General features: G+C 45.4%; 5 protein-coding genes across 5 annotated transcripts; 4 read left to right on the top strand and 1 right to left on the bottom strand.

Moving 5' to 3' along the window:
• The first annotated feature begins 9,719 nt into the window (after positions 1-9,719).
• LOC131263429 (37 kDa salivary gland allergen Aed a 2-like) lies at positions 9,720-10,456 on the top strand. Its single transcript, XM_058265629.1, has 3 exons — positions 9,720-9,786; positions 9,859-10,032; positions 10,101-10,456. The coding sequence occupies exons 1-3, from the start codon at positions 9,736-9,738 to the stop codon at positions 10,377-10,379; spliced, it is 504 nt and encodes a 167-aa protein (XP_058121612.1). The 5' UTR covers positions 9,720-9,735; the 3' UTR covers positions 10,380-10,456.
• A 599-nt stretch (positions 10,457-11,055) lies between these two features.
• Positions 11,056-11,725, top strand: LOC131263963 (37 kDa salivary gland allergen Aed a 2-like). Its single transcript, XM_058266252.1, has 3 exons — positions 11,056-11,124; positions 11,202-11,366; positions 11,441-11,725. Exons 1-3 carry the CDS (start codon positions 11,065-11,067, stop codon positions 11,717-11,719), a joined length of 504 nt encoding a protein of 167 aa, XP_058122235.1. The 5' UTR covers positions 11,056-11,064; the 3' UTR covers positions 11,720-11,725.
• A 735-nt stretch (positions 11,726-12,460) lies between these two features.
• Positions 12,461-13,231, top strand: LOC131263196 (uncharacterized). Its single transcript, XM_058265363.1, has 3 exons — positions 12,461-12,560; positions 12,628-12,798; positions 12,878-13,231. The coding sequence occupies exons 1-3, from the start codon at positions 12,501-12,503 to the stop codon at positions 13,157-13,159; spliced, it is 513 nt and encodes a 170-aa protein (XP_058121346.1). The 5' UTR covers positions 12,461-12,500; the 3' UTR covers positions 13,160-13,231.
• A 272-nt stretch (positions 13,232-13,503) lies between these two features.
• LOC131264288 (uncharacterized) lies at positions 13,504-14,115 on the top strand. The gene is made up of 2 exons (XM_058266571.1): positions 13,504-13,753; positions 13,831-14,115. The coding sequence occupies exons 1-2, from the start codon at positions 13,511-13,513 to the stop codon at positions 14,113-14,115; spliced, it is 528 nt and encodes a 175-aa protein (XP_058122554.1). The 5' UTR covers positions 13,504-13,510.
• A 1,783-nt stretch (positions 14,116-15,898) lies between these two features.
• On the bottom strand, positions 15,899-17,150 carry LOC131264287 (37 kDa salivary gland allergen Aed a 2-like). The gene is made up of 4 exons (XM_058266570.1): positions 16,812-17,150; positions 16,527-16,751; positions 16,281-16,469; positions 15,899-16,225 (listed from the first exon to the last, which is right to left on the bottom strand). Exons 1-4 carry the CDS (start codon positions 17,148-17,150, stop codon positions 15,899-15,901), a joined length of 1,080 nt encoding a protein of 359 aa, XP_058122553.1.
• Between the last annotated feature and the right edge of the window lie 2,871 nt (positions 17,151-20,021).

Here is a 20,021-nt window from a genome sequence, read left to right as displayed (position 1 = left end):
GTGTGTGTCATGGTTCGCCACCATTCCGCCACCATTTCTCCTCGTAAATATGGTGTCCGGGACGTCGGTTCCAGATATCCCGGTCCTCGAGAAAGTCACCGCGCCCGGAGGTGGAGGGTAAAATTGAATCATCGACCAGTTCTACGGGAACCGGGTGTGTTGTTGCGGTGGTTTCCAGATTAAAGTCGCCATTGTGGAAACGGGAAACTGGAAGCGTGTCCCGCGCAAAGAGCCCAGGACCTCAGGGCCAGACAACAATGAATAGAGGGAAGCAGATAGGACACGTCCAAAGCCTGCTAGACCAGCGAAACCGGTCGGCAGGGGCTTATGACTAGTGTACCGTGTTATTGTTACGGTTACGATCTTGTTTATTTGTTAATTTATTTATGAAGAAATCGCTCTCCTACGGTGGACGAGCCGCCGAAGGGGCGATCGTCGGCGCGCTGGTTAGTTTCCCGCTGGCCAAGCGTATCGGTACGGGATGGGTTCTTGATTGTGGTTTGTGCTACCGCAGCTCCCGTCGATCACGTCGAGTGTTTGCTGCGGTAGTAAAATCCATATTTTAGTAGCAGTATGATAATCGCGAGCCGGGGAGGGGGAGCGACTCCTCGCGAACGGGCCGACGACATTCGATCGACGGTTCGATGTTCCAACCATTCGGACATGCTGCCACCGGATATTACACCGGGTGAACCTCTCCTCCGCACATTTCCTCTTCTCTCTACAGACCGTAGGAAACGTGATTGGAATACATCGGATTTAAATCTGTTTCTAGTTACAAGCGAACCCAAGGGGTGGAAGCTGTGCTACGATCATAAATTAGTAGGGTAGCCAACGTCGTCGTTTGCATACGTTACTACTCATTGACAAATCATTCGATCGTATGCAGTATAGGGTAAAGGAGGGAAGGGCGGAGTGTTGTGACTCGACAGACGGTTTACATATACGAGTTTCATTCAAGGATGTGCTCAGGATGGAGTTTGTATTGCACAAGTACTGGTCTAGAGTTTTCATCAAGTGTACTTCGCTATATGAAATGGATGAGGACGCTGTTAAGGCCTGTAGGAGTATTGAGACAAATCAGAAGACATTTTAGTTTTCAATATGACAAACTTTAACGGGTTAATCTAGCAAAGCTTACTGCTCTACATTAAAAACACTAAACTAGTTAAAAATAAAAGTCAAATTTACAATATGTATTGAAAATTAAGAAATATCGACCTACTTTAAAAAAATAAATCAGGATTTAAGTGTGTTGGGAGATCAAATTACAGTAAAACTCTTCTGCATTATGTAAGAGCTCCTTGGATTTGATCGAAAAACTCAATCTTTGATAATTTTGAATACATTTTCCTGAAAGTTCCAAATTTCTTATTTTCGTTCAATTTATTATTTTAAGTAATTTTGGTGTTAAGCTTCAATAAAAATGAAAAATCGTGTTAGGACCTCGGATGGGTAATTTAAGCAATATTAGACGTCGGCTTAAAACTGCTTTGCGGGGTATTTCTGATGGAAATTCCCGTTCGAAGACGGTATTTAGCACTAACCAACCTACCAACAGGTTGATGCAATGAAATTCGTAACCTTTTGGCTGGCTTTTTGCAAGGTTTCGACGGTCCTGTCATTAGCCCAGTCCCCAATCTCTACCCTAGGGTCGGACACCGCTGAACCAATAAACAGGCGTTGATAATTTATAATTGATCAATTGATCGTACAAAGTGTCGAAAACGGTGCCATAGGGCTGGAATCGAAGCTGTGACGGTGCCGTATAGACAATGGCACGGCAAAATGTCGGATCGCATTAATTTCGTCATCGATTTGCCGCTACACCCTCCCTCCGTTTGAAGTGCATTCGATCCCCGCTGCTTGAGATGAAATGGAATTTCATTATCACACGGCAGCCAGCAAAACCCGTGGCCGAAGGTTATGGGCTGTGTTGACTTTGTCCCCCTTCGGTTGGCGCTCGTGCAGTTGAGAGGTTGCAGGGTTTACTCAGGCGGCGCCAATGGCACTCGGAGGCCCGCGAACCTTCCCAACCCGGCCGGGAGATGCGTAGGTGTTTCGGAACGGATCGAATCGTTTTATGTTTTTATTTAGCGATCGGTCGCCGTAGCGAAGTGTTTTTTTTATTCTGTCTTCCCCACTCTGCAGAGTAATATTTTTTGCAACGATCACCGCAGAACCGGAGTTACTGGTTTACTACGATGTCAAAACCACGGGCCGGGTGAATAATAACTACTAAAACACCTCCAGAACAATGGTCCATCTGTCAAAGTGTTTTGTTGCACTCCAAGCGCCACGGCGCACCTTTCCAGTTGCAGTTGCGACTCACCTGTTGGGAGTTTGCCTATCTTTTTTTTATTCCTTCCCTCCAACCGGCTTCAACATCTCTGTTCCGGGCATGGGAATGTTTCCTTTTTTAATGTCCCAGACAGGCCAGCGTACCGACCAAACCTGGTGTTTACGGCAATCGATCGTCTATCGATCGACGGATGGGAGGAATTGTTAAGCGCGGCTCAGGTTGAAGTTGGACACAAAGTTAATAATAAACCGAAACGCCGAAACGCGCATCGAGGAAGGTTGAAACCTGAGAACACCTCGTGTGTTGTCACACGGCAGGGAGTCTGCAGACGACTCCTCGTCAATGTTTCTGGTACCTAAGTGTTGAGGACTGGCCGATTCTCGAACCAACGCACCACGGGGTAGGTGCGCACTGCGTTGGCTTTAATGTGTACTACAAAGTGCGGCTTACGTACATGACTCAGCGTTCAGCCCTGGTATAACCCCGTGGACGAGTGCTCAAGAAAACGCTGGTGTGGAATTGACGGGCTCCAGAATTCTAATCGACAATCGAGGCGACGGCATCGCGGCGACGGCTGTCATACAGTCTGCGCACCGTGAGTCGAATCTCTGCGCCAAAACGTGTCACTGTCAGCGAAAAACCGCAACCCTGGCTCCCATTAGCAGCCGGGAGCGGATCAACCTTTCTGCGCTCCATTGACAATTATTCAAATTCAAACCGTAATTGAAAAATAATTGTCTCGTCTCGATCGACCCCGCGATCGATCGCTTTTTATGAGTCACCCCCGGGAGGGGTTGCTTGCGAGGACCTGTCAGATGGTGAGAGTTTTTGGAGGACCCCGTGAACCGATCGTCCGGAGTCTTCTACGATCCCCTCGGGTGCACTCGCTTCGCTTTGATTTATGCTCTAATTAAAACGCGTACGCATCATTAATTCGAGCACGCCTTGTTGATCGGTCCGCGGGGTTTCAGTTCCCGGCAGGAAGATCCCAGCCAGCGATGCTCTTTCCCGCTCCTCGTCGTCTGGTAACGTTTAGTGCGGGTGACGTTTTTAAACGAACGACTCGACGGAGTGATCTATGGTTCGCCGGTGTCGACGCGCGCAACACGCACTGTCGTTCCCCGCCGTTTGGCCCCGGAATAAATGAATCGAAAATAAAAGTGATGGAAGTTTGCCACCCGCTCCGCCATGGTGCGTTCCCTTTTTGGGCAACTGCAACTTCTACGGCACGGTGGTCCGTCCGTGAGCCTGACGTCGGTGTGTCGGCTTGGTCGGCCGCCCAAGACTGTGGGGCTAAGGAAATAGACAACAAAATACTTATTTGTCGGCACCACCCGCTGCGTTTGCAGTTAAGTTGTCGACCGATGTGCGTCCCCGGCAGAAACACCGTTGCCTTCCTGTTCGAAACCAAATTAAATCAATTAGCAAATGGCTCTGAAGATGATGAATTTTAATAAACGAATGGTTCTTTTCGATTGCTTGCGCTTTTATCGATTGTTGGAGGAATATTAGAACGCCCATTAGATAAATATATAAATAAATGGAAATCCTCCCATTTGTGCATTATAAAAATCAATTTTTCGATTTGGAGGCACATTTAAAATATTGGATCCAATATAGACAACATTTTCAAAGCGATTTCTGTTGAGCCGAAGCCTTTCAAAATGAATAAAAAACCCATTACACCATATAAACCTAATTCCAAGATAAGGCGCCCGTTGGGAAAACTAACTAGCAGAAAAAAACGAACCAACAAATAAAACAAAATGTGATACTAATTTCGCAACACTCCACGTTTGGCGCTGCACGAATCAACCCCCCTCCCGCCTGCACCACCCTACGATCGGGCTCACCAATTAACATAATGAAAATAATGGTCGCGATTATTAGTCATAATAAATCGGCCTTAAAGACCTAATGCGCGCGCACCCAAGAGCGATTTTTATTCGTCGTCGCGATTTCGTCGCGTTGAGCTGTTAACGATTTTTGCATCGCACCCCGGCAAAACAGCCATCGCACAAACAAACAAACAAACCGGCCCCGAACAACGGACGGGCGCAGAAAATCAGATTTATGAAAATCTGTCCCGTCGCCAAATTGACGAGACACCTTGCCCCAAAACTGCGCCTTTGGAGCGCTTAGCGGTAGTGGAAGGCGACTCGCGATCGCCAGCGCGCTGCCTTTTTGCGCCATTTGCTAAGCGCATGAAATATGAATGAATATTCTTGTGCACGCGTGTGTGTGTGTGTGGGGATGGATGGTTGGGGAGGGCTTTGGAGTCAAATGGAACGGGACGTGTCCCGGTACGGACGGCGTAAACCCGTACGGCACGGCCTCCCATCCTCGTTAGCTGATCGGCGGGACCATAATAATAATTTAGAGGCGATTTGGAGGCGAAATTAAACGGAAAGAAATCAATGTCAGCGGGTGCGAAGGGTAAGCGGAGTGCAAAGCACAAAGACGAGGGAGAAGAAAAAATAATAATAGATAGACCCCGTTAAGAAAACGTCCATTCAGTCCACGCGCGCGTCGCACCGACGATCTGTCAGCAACCTGTTAATGTTTTCGGACAGTCGCGCATTTGGCGCCACTTGACTGCTGCGATGGCAGACCGTTTTGATCAGGTTTGACATATGCGCCGGTCCATGCACACCGGGCCTGGCACGAGTCATTCATTTTTTTCCCCCTACCCCACCAGATCCCTTACCATCGACCACGAAAGACCAAGACGTTGTTCAGCGCGAGGCACATGTATCCATTGGTCGGTTGGGCCGATTGTTTCATTCGTTCGGTACGGCCGGTAGTCGCCCGGAGGTCATAGCGTGGGCGTAGCTGCATTCAGTCTATGTACATGGTTCTTGCCCGCCCCGCTAAGACCAACGCTGGACCCGTTTGATGTTGCGTATTTCGACACGTACTGGACTGGATAAACGGGAGGCGTATTTTTGCGTCCAATTTTTACTAAATCTGTCTTCTTTTGTTGTAGAGTATCTCAAACCTGTCATCGCTAGACAGCGCAGGGCCTAGGAGCGTCTTTCGTAGAAGAATCACACCTTGTCGGGTGAATTCAAGTGAGTCTGGGATTTAAGGAATATTTTTCGACGAGTTACCTCCACATGGCATATTTGAATTCCAAATAAGACGTTCGGAATAATGGATCTAGTTGACCAGAGGAGGGCGAATGGGCCTTTTGCATTACTATTTCCGGTGTTCCAGAATGTACAGCTGGTAACGTCTCTGTATACATCTGCGAGTTTGACTTCCTGCTCGTGAACAAGTAATCTTGAATTATTCATCAATTTAAAGTTCTTCACCGATTTCATTTGTGAAGGACGTGCGGATTTGTTGGAGAACAGGGATAATTTATTTCTTTATATTCTCTTCATGTGTTTGGCATATAATAAAATTCCAAAATACCAAAGACACACTAGCTTCGTGACCTCCGACCGAAGTAATCCCAAAATAGGATCTTACTCTCAAAGCCTTGCAAATCCCAACGAACCTGTCACGATGGGAACCAGTCTTCGCAGGAAATGACGCAACACGCCATATAGGCTCGTAATCTTTATTAGATTCACCATGTAACTGCACCGGTTGGTGGTCGTAAAACCAATGGCCATCAACCTTATCGCACGTACACGCGTTTTGATGTACTTCCAGCTCCGGACCAGGACTCGCGTTCGATCTGCGTGAGCTCGTCCTTCGTCAAAAACCTGTCCCAAAGCCAATGTGATCAGTTGCCACCTTGCAGGCCCACACGGGCGATGGCACGGATACCTTCACCGAGGGGCACATTGGAGCCTCCGCAGCTCCGGGTTCGGTGAGTGTGTGAACATGTTTACAACCTTTGGGGAACCGGAGGGTAAAAAATCTCACATTCCCAGCTGACTGAGCAAACTGAACGATCGCGTCGTAAAACGATCGCATCACCGACGCATTAAATGGCCTCTCGTTCACCGTGTTTCATTGATCATTACTGAGGTATCGGGAGGCGGCAGGCGTGCGCACGCGCGCGCCCGTGTTGCAGAACAAGGTTTAAGAAGCGGGCAAATAAAAGCACGCTGAAGCGACGGCCCCAAACCGCGTGATTCGCGTGGCCCATCGACGCCGGTGGTCCCCATTCGGTGGACCATTTGGCGGGGCCATTTGTTTCGGTTTTACGAGTTATTATATTTCGTACAACTATTAGCGTTATGGCCGTTACACCCAGCCGAGCCAGCGAACTGGCACTCCTCGCTTCGTCGGTGCCGAAGGTCATCATCACTTGACGCCTTCCCGATCATTCCTCGAAATCCCCAGCCCATCTTTCGACTCTCCCCATTCCACCCCTTTCCATTTCCTTGACTCGTTGGTCAATTCGGAAATCACGCACGCCTCTCGGAAGATGCGTTCGTGGGCCAACCCGCTTGCGGTGGTTAGGTGGGGTCTTTTACTTTGCGCTCTTCCCATCCCTCTCGATTGACTCCGAATTCAGCTTCGAGTGCCAAGCACGGTAGCATAATGACGGCATCCCATTTTTCTGGCGGGCGTGTGTTTGGGTTTTGGTGTGAAGCGGCCTGGCGAACGGCGAACGCACTTGAGCCCACGTTCGAGGAGGGCCTCTTCAGGTGGCACCTTCAGGATGATGCCAGCAGCTACCGAGTGGTTCGATCGGATTCGAGTGTCACCGTGACGATCATGTTTCAATTTTGATACAACAGTCGTATGTGTTGTTTTTTTACTTCATGTGCCTTTTCATAAGTCAATTAATATGTGTCGAAACGGTGGATCGAATGATCGATCGTTGTCGGAATGTATGCATTTAGGTCGCAAAGGGAATTAAGTTATCCTCTCCCATTGGGCATATCATTTATGGGTGGTGTTGCTTTTTAATTGTGGCGCAATTGATTTTCACTTTCAAAGGCTTGTTTTTCTCTTTAAAATAATTAGTTATAAAGCTCGTTGCATTTTGTTAAACACAAAAACATTTTATTATCATTTCTTTAGTTTCCACTTATTTCTCTTCACTTTGTTCAGACCAATGAACTTTGAGTTTTTTGTCAGCATCTTCCCCAAAACCCACAAACACATGTTTTTCGCATTATATACATCCTTAATAAACTCATTTATTACAACACTTCCCGTGGTTCGGTGCAAAGAGTCCCCACTGCTTGTAGCAAGTGTATAAAAATCCGTGTCTTCACGGCACGAAAACAATTCATTTGCTGCAGACAACACTGTAAAAACACCTCCATCGTTCCGCGCGGCACGAGGCGGAACCGCAAGATGGCTGACAAAATAAAAAACGAAGTAAACAAATTAAAAACAAATAAGAAAATCAATCCAGCAAGGTAAAAGATAACGATAAACCGCCAGAAATGTGGTTGAAAATCGGAAAGAAAAGATCCCTCAAGCTCAACTACCAAATTGGTCGCGCTTAATGATGACATAAATAAGCGACACCATTTGCCCATAAGCGACCGATACGAAAGCGGGCCTGCCCGATTAGTATGCACCCCCGAGCGGACAATGGCGGTCCCGAAAGGTTATTTAGGCAAACAGATGTCATGATAAATCTTCCGGACAGTGCTTCCAAATGGGTGCCGTGGAGTATCAGGCAGGTCGCTTGTTTTGGAAGTGTTGGTGTTTTGGCTTTGGGGCGAACGTTCGGCAGAAATTTGGCAGTAACAAGTGACTTCATCAGATGACAAGTGTCGTCGTCGTCTTTGGACCTTTCCGATGCAGCATTTGCATATTCCCACCTGCAACGACGCGCCCGCATGGGAAACGGCGTGACCGGGCGACACATGTATTCATCGTCATTCGTCTGCCTGTTTGGACATCGATCTGTAGCGTCGGACTGCGGAGACTGGGAAATACCTGCTGCAACTCAAGACCTATCAATAACTCATCCGGGGCGACCAGTGTTTTCTTGGACAACCCGCTACGAGCGGAATGGACGCGTGGGCGCTTCTGGCGACGTACGACTTATTGTGGATCGCGCTCGACGAGTCGACGATCGAAACCTGTTGCCACGACCGCTCACGGAGAATTTGTTCTAGTGGACCTGCCCAAGGTAACCGTAGAGTCTGTGGAAGATACGGGACAGGAAGCTCCCATTTCAACACACCACCAACAGTCGTTCTAATGTCGTGTCCAGGCCATGTTTTGCGTGAAAGTCACGACCACCGTCGGATGACTCGTCGAACGAGCGCTCGACATAAAAATCGCTAATTTATCGAGACGGAATAAATAATGAGTGTAGATTTGAAATTAAATAATATTTTATTTCACTTTAATTGATACTATAAATGAATTTACGATACCACCGGATTGTGCTGCGTGGAATAAATTAGTTGTTCCATTTCTCAAGGGTCTGTTACATTGTGGGCGCCGTAGGACCTTGTAGGTAGAGAATCGACGTGGATCACTTTCATTTACCATTAATGATGCAAACGATTTCCTTCACGATGCTGTTTCCCGATCACGGCGCAAGGTTGTTGATGCGTTTTACACTTGTCGTAAATTCGTTTTCCACGGAACGCTCCTTCGCAGTCGTTCGTTCACCTGACCATCCGGTGGTGGGTGGCTCCGGTCAAGTGCAGTCCTGGGCGACAAATTTCCTTCCATTAAGACCACTATCACGGTTCCCGGACCGGCGGGAAACGAGCTGCATGAGATCACCAACGTGCGCACGCCATGGCACCTTGGCATTTCGGGGTCTGCCGCCTGCCGCCGGTCGGGAATGTAACCTAATCTCCGCCTCGGCCACGGGCCGGGTTGTTAATGCGTGCCTTCGGGGGGCTCCCACAAGGCTCGTCGATTTCGGGCTCGATCGTTTTGGGCTGGGCCGGTGCCTGATTTTATTACGCCCGCAGTAAGCGTCCGATCGGTGGTCGATTGGTGTTGGTTGGTTTTTTTTTCCGTGGGTTCCACCCGCTTATGAGTTTTATGTGCCCCACTCGTCAATTTACAGCTCATCGTCACCCTCGCGCGCTAATGGCGTTGTCCGGTCGGGCCGGATCGAGTTGCGATCTAATGGGACGCGATAAGATGGAAGAACGCGCGTTTTAATTAAGCTTGTTCGGAGGTCGTACTGCCTTTGACTGAAGCGCTTAATTTTGTCTAGGAGGGAAAACCTACTGGTGAGGGAATAATAGAGCACGGCACAGGCCCGGAACAACAGCAGCAAGTTGCAAATTACCTGACCGATGCAAAGGAAAACCATTTTCTTACTGACCTAATGGTGAAGAGTTTCGATACTTCGACAGCTACGTTACAAGATGAGTCAACAGAACGGGCCATGTTTGGTCAGTAGAATCAAACATTGCACAAATGAAGCACTCAACGATTTAAGATCAAACAACTCGTACGAACATCTTTTCCCGAGGCAGTATATAAACGCACGCGATGCCTGTTTCGAATCAGTTCAGATCGAACACCTGATAAAGAAAATGATCAGCAAAGTTGTCATATCTTTCTTCGCGATAATCGCCTTAGTGCAGGTAATTGAAAGTCTACTGAAGGCGCGGAAAACCGCATCAAACATTAATTGAAAACTTCTTTTCTTAAAAAAGCTGGCTGAGGCCGCGAAGACGGTCGCTGAATGCGAAAAGCAGATGCCATCATCGTTGAAAGGGCGGCTGTGTGAACTTCGTCAGTACAAAATCATCGATGGCCAGGATATGGATAAGCACATGGACTGCGTCATGAAAACCATAGGATTTGTCGACAAGGATGGTCGCGGAGATGTACGTGGTCTACGCAAAGTCCGTTCCGCAAAGGATATTATGTTTCGAATTCTCCCCTTATTTTTCAGTACCACAAGCTGATCAAGCCTCTAAATGCCATCGAGAAGCATAAGAAGCACGACTTCAACCTGGAGACTTGTATGGGAAAAACGTTTCGACTACCGAACGCAGGCAGCCGAGCGAACGCATTCTACAAGTGCATGCTGCAGTCCGATTCGGCGGAGTCGTTCAAGAAGGTGTTCGATCTGACCGAGCTGATCCTGGCGGGCAAACTTTCGGCAGGTGCTCAGTACGACAACAAAGCGGCCAACATGATGAAGAAAATTGATGCGAAAATTTGCAAGTAATTTAGAGCAGCAATGTTTGATGGAAGTCAGTCGTCAGACTAATAAATTGCATAATGGTGGTGGATACTAAAAATGGATGTGATGGTTTGAAATGATTTTTTGAAAGAATTTAAGATACAAACACATCATAGATAGAAAAAGAAGAATTCGAAGCATGTTAACGTTTAACAGTTTTGCTCTAAGGAGTTGAGAAGGTTTCTTATTTGAACCTTAAATGACATAGGATGAAATCATTTGCTTTGGTTTTTCATGTGGTATTTTTCCCACGCCCAAGTGTTTTTGTTTCATATCAAGGTGATAATGTATTTTTTTATATGTGTTTCTCCAGTTTTTGTATTTATTCATTATTCATAAAATGCACATTTGAATTGGACAATTAACAAAAGTACAGGTTTAAATGTATCAATTGATACATCTTACTATTTTTGCTTTAAAATAGCTTAAAGATATTTCTATTGATGAGAATTGATTTATAGTAGTTGACTTTTATTTGCTTTGAAATGTAGATAAAGGTTTGATAAAATATTTGTTCAGCTTTCTCTCGGGATGAATACCATCTGCTAAATACCTTGCGTCAGTGTATTCATTCAACACAAGCTGTACAAACAACAATTACAGTTTTATTTATACAAAAAGCTATAAAAACCTGTCTTCTTTCCAACAAGTAGCCAGTATAACTACAACCATGTTTCATAAGGTTTTTTTCATCTTTCTGTTAGCGTTTTGCTGTATTATTATTGCTGAGGTAGTTTATAGTGTTACGATTAATAGTCTTTTATATGATGATTACAAAAAACTTTTCAATTCTATTCCAATTTATAGTCTGCAAGAACAGTGAAACAATGCGAGAAACAGATGCCAGCTTCTTTGAAAGGACGGTTATGTGAAATTCGTCAGTATAAAATCTTCGATGGTTTGGATATGGAAAAACACATTGAGTGTGTGATGAACGCATTAGGATTTCTTGATGAAGAAGGTTTCGGAGACGTACGGTTTGATCATTTCAGTTAGTTTTCAGATTGTCTCTTATTTTGATTATTTCTATCATACTTTTTCTTCAGTATCACTCGTTGTATGAGCCTCTGAACGCGATCAAAGAGGACGCTCGACATGGATTTAACCTGGAGAACTGCGTAGCATCAACGCTTGAGCTATCGAACACGGCAAAACGGGCGCATGGTTTCTACAAGTGCATGCTGACATCAACATCCTCGGATGGGTTTAAGAAGGTGTTTGATTTGACTGAACTTATAAAAGCTGGGAAGCTGCCCCAGGGTTCTAAGTACAGCAAGAAAGTAGACACAATGATGAAAAATATCGATAAGAAAGTATGTCAATAATGTCAATGTACATAGAAAATAATAAACATCTTGAATTCAAATCTGGGCCTTATCTTATCTGAATTAATAAAAAATATGATATCCAAAAAATATAATACTTGCAATTGCATTCAACTCAAGCGATTTTTCAACGGTGGGCAAAAAATTTGGAGATCACCATACGTGTTCATACATGTTTCATATCGTTCTAGCCGATGATTTTCTAGGTTTTTTTTTTCCTTGAAAGATAAGAATACGCAAATATCAAATGTCTGGTTTTGACCCTTTAGTATAAACAACCTGGAAAAACCAATAGTTACCTCCATTTCCCGTGAAATTTGCAAAATGTTTGAGGTTGCTTTCAAAAAAAGACTGTTTGGCATGATATGGAAAATGGTCGGTTTGCTGACTTTCATGGACAAACAGAAAAAAGCCCATCGATCAATAGTTATCTAGCTAATGTTGGAATTGACCATTTTGAATTTATTATATGCGATATGCATGAGTCATACTTTTTTTATTGTTGTTTATTAAACATTACAGCTTATTGTAGCAACACCACGATCACCACGAATATCACGAAAAGAACAACGGACATAACTGCACTAGAGATACTTCAAGTTCAAGTCTAATTGTGTTATGAAAACTTGAATAAATAAATAATATCCTTGTAGCAGCTAGCTAAATATTTTTGCAACGCTACAAGACCAGTTGGTTTTGTTATCGATGATGCATATAAAACACCTTCGCGTAACGTTCGATGGCATAAGGTGAAACATCTTGAAGGTGAAGTGAAATCAAAATGATGAAAAATATCTTCATAGCGTTCGGTCTAGTCTGGTGCATGGTTTTACTAGTACAGGTAATTTTTTATAAATCTTTCACAACGATATAGCAAAAAACTTATCAACTCCTGCTACCGTCCGTAGGCGGGAAAGCCCAAAACTGTAGAAGAATGTGAGAAAAATATTCCGGCTTCGTTGAAGAATCGCATCTGCGAGCTGCGCCAGTATCAGACGGACAGCTCGCCGGACATGGACAAGCATATGCAGTGCGTCCTGGAGGTGGTTGGTTTCGTGGACGAAATGGGCAATGTTGAGGTTTGTAGTTCTTCCTTGAAGTCAGCCTGGAACAACTGGCCGCGATCATAACCATTGAATTGTGGTTTCTTCCTCCCAGTTCCAAGAGCTTCTGGGTGTACTGAAAGTAGTCGATTCCTCCGGTGATCACGCTGCCAACATCAAGAAGTGCGTCGCAGAGGCTTCCAGCGTCCTGACGTCCAGTCAGAAGGCGAACGCTTTCTATACGTGCTTTTTGGGAACCAGCTCGGCGTCAGGATTCAAGAAAGCGGTCGACTACGTGGAGCTTCTGCGCGCTGGAAAGCTGAAGGCAGGTTCTCCCTTCAACTTTGGCATCGTGCAGGGTTTGATCAAGGAAATTGACGATGGATTGTGCAAGTAGAAGTGTGAAGAACGCAATAATGGCACGCCTTGGCTAAATAAAAATTGACGACGAATCTCATAATCATATGATACGCAAAAAGACGTGTTTCAGTTCATTCGTCTCCCATGGTTACGGTCTCTCGTTGGTTTATAGGGCATTTACTTTGACATTTATTTGTCAAATCCATGTGACCGTCACTACTGCATCTAAATCAACAAGACCTCATTGATAGTTTACGTTTGATCTATGATTAGAACATCAGTTGTTCTATTTACAGAACGTAAGCTGTTGTGTGGTGTGTTGTCCACAATCTCGCTCGAGACTTCAGTCGTTTCCCGTAGGTGCACGAAGTTGGACATACCCTTGAGAATGGGGAGTTTTAGTCGGAACATCACAGTTGCAGTTCTTAGCCTGGTGCAGTTGTTCCACTTGGCCCCGATTTGCAACGCACAAACGGTGACGGATTGTCTCCGGCGGGTTCCGGAGTCGTCGCGTGGAAAAATTTGCGACATCCGGCAGTATCACGTTACGGCGAGAGGAGATGATGCCGATCGGTACCTTAGCTGTGCCTTGGCAGCAATCCGATTCGTCGGAGAGGATGGTTCGGTTCAGGTAAGAGGTAGCAACAAACAAAAATAGGAGACAGGTTTGTTATGTCGAGCAACCCGTTTTCCGTTACCCATCCGCAGAGAAATGTTCTCCTATCGGCACTGGATGAGGTCGAAACGCACGATGGCGTGTATACGGACAGCGTTGACGCTTGTCTATCGAAAACGCGGAAGTTAACCGGGACCGAGCGTCCGGGTGCGTTTTTCGCCTGCATGCTTGCGACGGAGTCGGCACAGAACTTCAAAGATGCGCTGGAACTGCAGGAACTGAAGGTTGGTGGGCAGTGGACCGAAGGGGAAGCGTTTGATGGGGCCAGGGTGCACCAGTTGGTGCAGGAAGTGAACAGAAAGCTGCAGTGTAAATAAAATTGTCAATTGGTTGTGAGGTGTGGACCTTGAATATGAGTATCTAGAGCTTATCTTTAATGATTAAAGTTTTTGGCATTCATTAATTTCATTCTTATTCAAATCTACATCACTCCGATTTCTCATCTCGAGCGGCATCTTGACATTAATTCCAAAATAGTATCGTTTAAAATTCGATTAATCCTGCCACTCCCGAGACCATTTTATTGGCCGACCACTCCTTTCCGATAGGAAAATCTTTTCTTCAGCCGTGATCTCGCGGCGCGTTATAATCCGCCTTACGTCTCGGACCAGCACCAGCAGGTGTCATCTTAGGACGTAATGGTCTTAACGACGCTACAGCGCGAAGATACACAACCCCCGTCTGAGGGTGAGGCATCACCCAGGGCATGCAGATGGACCATTTTTATTGGCTCAATTAAATGTCACTTCGGGCGGTGTATGCCTTTTGCGCAAAAATACGATCCCGAGTGGCACGGCGTCCCCTTTCGATCCTTTCCACCGTTTGGCGCAATCTGGAGGAGAAGAATTCGAGTGTGAATGCAACGCAATCGTGTACTATCATGCGCTAGAAGCCCGAAGCGACTGGGAAGCGCAATTGCTGGCGTTAATCTACTGCCCTTCCCGTACGTGCTTTCCCCGACCTGCAGGCTGCCATCGAGTTGGGAAATAAATATATAAATAATCTATTTTCGTAGGTGTTACCATTGCCCCTCGTTTTTCGCGACGATGGCGACGCGCCTACGCGCCCTGTCGGGAAGTGTTGGGAGCTTTTCTTTATTTTAATTGAAAAATACTACGATGGTCCACGGCTCGCTAGTAGCTTGCTTCGGGCTTTTTATCGCTACTCCTGCCGCTCCACAACGTAAGGGAGTTGGTATCCCGCTGCAATCATCCTATGCTATGCGTTCCCTCCACGCACCCTTCCCGCGAGCTCCCGCCGAGCCGTTCGCCTAGGAGGCGCCAATTTAAATTTCATGAAAATAAATGACTCGCTATCCACTATCTCAATCCGGGGCGCTGCAATTGTGCAGTTGCAGTCCAGTGTGCACTCAGGTGCACTCACTGGAGTGGCGATATACAAGTGGCCTTGCTCCTTCAACCGACCAACCGGACCATTGTTTGTATCCCGGCATTGCGTGGACAGATGGAGTAGGAAAAGCAAAAGCTTGTCCCTGCACTTACCAGCCTCGCCTTCGCCAACCCTGCCCGCTTAATCGTGTGTCATAAAAATCAATTCTTCGCACTTAATTACCGTGCACTGCTCGGGCGTTGTGCTGTTCTGGAACCACCTGAACGTCTAGGTTGAATTTATCTATTTATTTTTTAATTGAAAACTGAGTTTTATAGTTTATTTTAGCCCTCGAGAGTTCTCCGCTCGTAGCTTCCGCGCCAATGCCCCTGAGATGAACCACCTGAGTTTGCGGAAGGTTTGTCGGCAAACAGCGGCGTCGTCGGGGGTTGCAATGGTTCGATAATAAAATTCCAACCTGTGTCGCGAAAAGTGTGCGAGTGCTGGACAGTTTAAGAGTGCGCATTAAATCCGCCCACTTTTATTTTGAGAAAAAAAACTGCGAATGAAATACACCATCGTCATAAATGTCAGATTGCGAACGCACAGGGCTGTCACCGTCCAAGGTTGTGCTGATCGCAAGTCGAAGATGTTGGGAGAGAGATATGGAAAATAATAAATTATTTAAAGTAAAGTAAGCTAATGGAAAGAAAATAAAAATAGTTTTATTACACTTGTCGACCGGATAACTTCAGGCGAGGTACGAGGTTGCTAATATCGTAGTATTCGACCGGTAGGGCGTTGTTGATCGTCGCACCGTTCCTTATCCAGGGCCAAAATCTGATGCTTAACCTGATCACGATTGTAGGGCAGATTTTGCAACAGGTAGGACAGGTTGCCGGAACGAACTTCCCGAAAATCGAACGCTTCCTTAAACAGTTCTTTACTACCGCTATGCAGCAGGCAAGCGTACATTCGAAGGGCTCGTTTGTTGACGACCTGTTCTTGGAGTAAATCGTTGACACATTCCATGATGTGAGCCTCAGAGGTATCGGTCGAAACTGCAGCCTTTGCAAAGTCTTGGATGATCTCGACCTCCTAAAACAGATGGAGTTAATCAAGGGTTGGTCAAATGGTGCAAATTGGAGCTTACGTTGATTAACCCCTCAGCAGTAAGGTAGCGAAAGCCTCGAAAAACACAACTGATGTGAGCTTCCATGGCGTCCGTTTGGTTGCTTATTTCATAGGCTCGTATGTGGCAGATATCGTTCCACAGATCTTCGCCCATTTGTAGCTCGCAAAACTCGATCACCGTCTGATTGGGTTTACGAACCGCAAACTCCTACAAGAAACACTTGAGTTGGGAAAATATTCGACAACGAATTTAGTTTTGAAGTACCTTTTGATCGTAGAGGTTCTGCAACACGGATGGATCTCGTAGAAAGAGTTGAAAGTAGGCGTTCGAGTGATTGGAAAAGAGTGTTTCGAACGCCTCATAAACTTCGTCGGAGGAGTTGTTCACTAGGTCGCTACTCTGCGTCTCGTTAACGAACAGTTGCACTGATTCTTCATCCAGAGACATCCATTTTCTATACTCTTTGAACTGTTCTTCTAAGACTCGCGGCTGCAAAACGCGCGTCACTGTTATGAGTTTTTGATTTTATTTTTCAAAACACATTCTTACCATAAATGTTCCCTCCCTCGGATCGTAAAACCCCACTTTCTCCAGGACACACTTGACAAAGTCCGGTGCTCGGTCCGTCCGGTGGAGGTAACGCTGGCTAGTGCCCAACCAGTCGGTCACATCTTGTTCACGATCACCGCTCTGTTTGCTCGCAAACCGTTCGAAGCAGCGCAAGTGCGCAAACAGTGTATCATCCGGTGATAATGCAACGGATCCGCCGTCGGTGCCCGCCGAGTGCACGTTGTGCTCGTTTTGCGTCTCCAACTGATGATCACCGTGGACGGAGCTTATCAGTAGAAGAAGAAATAGCACTGGTTCCAGTTGCACTACGCGCTGCATCACTGAACTGTACCAAATGGAACTGCATCGAATACTGGCTAGAGTGTAGGCTTTGACGAAGCATTCAAGTGTTGGATATCTCGCATCGTGCATGATGGATTGATAAAAAATACATTTCATACTGTATTTGTTTCAGAATGTTTATATGTAATTAATATAGAATGAAATATGTATAACTGGCAGTTCTATCTTTATGATAGTAAACGGTTATTTTGAACTAGGGTATTGGTGCCATCAGTGGCTAGTTTAGTCATGTAACTAACATGATGATGTAATTTATATGTAGCAAACAATAAAATTATAATTTTACTTATTCTTATAAATTATCTAAACACTATTATTCTTCTGAAATATTTTATTTCTTTCTAGCCAGTTGTTCCTATAATGGTGGTATGGTTCCCATAGTTGTGATATCGAATACGAATAGTGGTAACAATACAAAAAAAAATGGAAATGATTGATTATACTCCGACTGCAATTAGCATTAATTCCTTATAGAAATCATGAAATTCCTCATTAATTCCTAAAGAATTGACCATTTCAAAACAATTTTATTGGAAAATATTGGTTTTCAAGGCCCTTTATCACGGAGTAGGAAAATTTATCTTTTGAACACTCCGTAGAAGATCAAATAATATTTCATGTTAGGACTAATAACGGTATTGTATTTATTTCTTCGTAGAGCTAATATTTTCCCCCCATTATGGGACCGTTTACGCTACATTGATTTTAAATACGAAAATTTAACAGTTGAGCTGGGTGTCTCGCATTTATATTAGTTTGTGCATAATTTTATTAGAATTTCCCCCTTCAAGAAGCGTGCGTTCAACGGACGATAATTATTTCTAATGGGTTTTGCTGTTGTTTTCCGATTGGATAACAGCTAATGTAGTTCGGTGTGAAAACTGCACTTAATCAACTATTGCTACAGATTACGCTGCCCGGTATTGGGCTCGAGTCGTGCCGGAAGGTTCCGGTCACGCTCGAAGATATACCTAGCGGTGGTCACTCTCACGCTGTATGACGATTTGGACCCAAGAAAGTTTGCCTATGCACCACTTATGGCGCGTCTCATAGAACAGCGATGACTCGCTTTTCGACTATCGTGGAAAAGTGCGCGACCAAGGGAAGTTGGTAAAACAAAAAACAACAGCACCAACAATGGCCAAACCTGCCCTTGCAATGGCGAGAAGGCAATGGAGGAAGTTGCTTGCGATACGCGGTGTGCGATCCTTCCACGTGATATCCGTGGGAAATCGGTGCACGGCCAAAGCGCCGGCTGGTACGAAGCGTAGGAAAACCGCGATCCGCGCGCACGATGCGCGAATCGGTGTAGTGATAATTAAAAAAACAACACCTCTAGTTTGGCCACCCCGCGGGATATGATAGGGTCAAAGCCGAACCTGAACCGTTTCGGTTTTGTTTTCGGTTGGGGAAAAGATCGGTGAAAACGGTGCGACCTGGGATGGGTCTTTCGCGGTTTCGCATCACAAAGCAAGCGACCGGAGAGGCCGGTGGTGGTGGTGGGACGCGAAAGTCGTGCCGGCCCGATTAGCGGTTCTCGCGGGCTCGCGGATTTGTATAAAATTTTTCATAATTTTTTGTCTCAATCGCGTTGGGGAACCATTTTTTGTTTTCGGCAAACACGGAAGAAGGACCGGGAATCGCTCACGGAGGGCTCTACTTTCTTCGCGTGCGCCGTTGTGTTGATTGACGGGTTTTTGTTTTTCTCTCTCCTCACCACGCGCTGGGATGATTCCTCCCCTCTCCCTTTGTCGATGGGTTTAATTGGTTTTTTGTTTGTATACTTCAGGATAAATATCGTGCGATTCGATGGGCAATTCGGGATACGGTTTTCGGAAATTGAATTATCGCGATCTTTTGATTTGGATAGAGACCTGGCTCCCGGTTGTGCCTGGAGGTTTTTTTCTTTTGGGCCAAAAATGGGGTATTGTGTTGTGTCTTAATTATAGATGAAAGGAAAAATAGGAAAATTGATCGAAATTAATTACCAAGAAATGAATTTCTATTTTAAATCTCGGTTGAAACCCATCTCTTGAAAAAAAACTTAAACTCAAATTAAACAGTGATAACCAGTGATAAAAATTAGGGTATAATTATAGTTTTACCCCAGATTTATTAGTAATCGAATATGAGACAACATTAAAAGAAAATGGTTAATGATAATAGTATACTAATTAATGAGTTGAACGTAATTGTTATTGACAATTGGAATTATAAATCAATTGAAATGCTTTTAATGAATTTTATTACATGCTAAATGGTTTTCTTTTGACCGAGTTAAGGTCCAGTAGACTCTAGATGATTCGCGAGCGATTGAGGCACAGAAAATGCATAGCACGTTCAAAGGTAAAAATGCAAATGAACATTCGGTTTAGACATCCAATAGAAAATGAAATTTAGTGTCCGACTCTGAAACACGAGTTAAAGTTGCATTTCCAACAAACAAATCCAAAAAATTAAATAAACTTTTTATGATCGCGCATCCTTTAACGAACAAGGACTCCCAGACGCACTAGATTGAGTGTGGTGAGAACATGAACAAGCTGATGGGAAAAGTGTAATTCGAACTCGAACATCCTGTACCGTTGTGGACGCACGTGGACGCAAGAAGAAACAGGCCACGCCATATTGGCCGCATGTTTGTGCCTGACGCAGTATAGCGCGCCTATTGTTGTGTGTACTTTCCCACATCACACATCACGCAAACCCTCGTCGGGTGTCCGATCGTGAATGGAGACCTCGTGCGGGAGACACACGGTAGGCTGGGCGCTGGTAAACACCGGGAAGTCCTGCGCGAGACGTCGGGTGGAGTCACAGATCTAGATGAGGGTTAGGCCCGGGTGCCCG

This window comes from Anopheles coustani, chromosome 2 (assembly GCF_943734705.1).
Source record: "Anopheles coustani chromosome 2, idAnoCousDA_361_x.2, whole genome shotgun sequence".
NCBI classification, from domain to species: Eukaryota; Metazoa; Arthropoda; class Insecta; order Diptera; family Culicidae; genus Anopheles; species Anopheles coustani.
The sequence above is the reverse complement of the archived record's forward strand: the minus strand, read 5'-3'. Positions and strand labels throughout refer to the sequence as shown.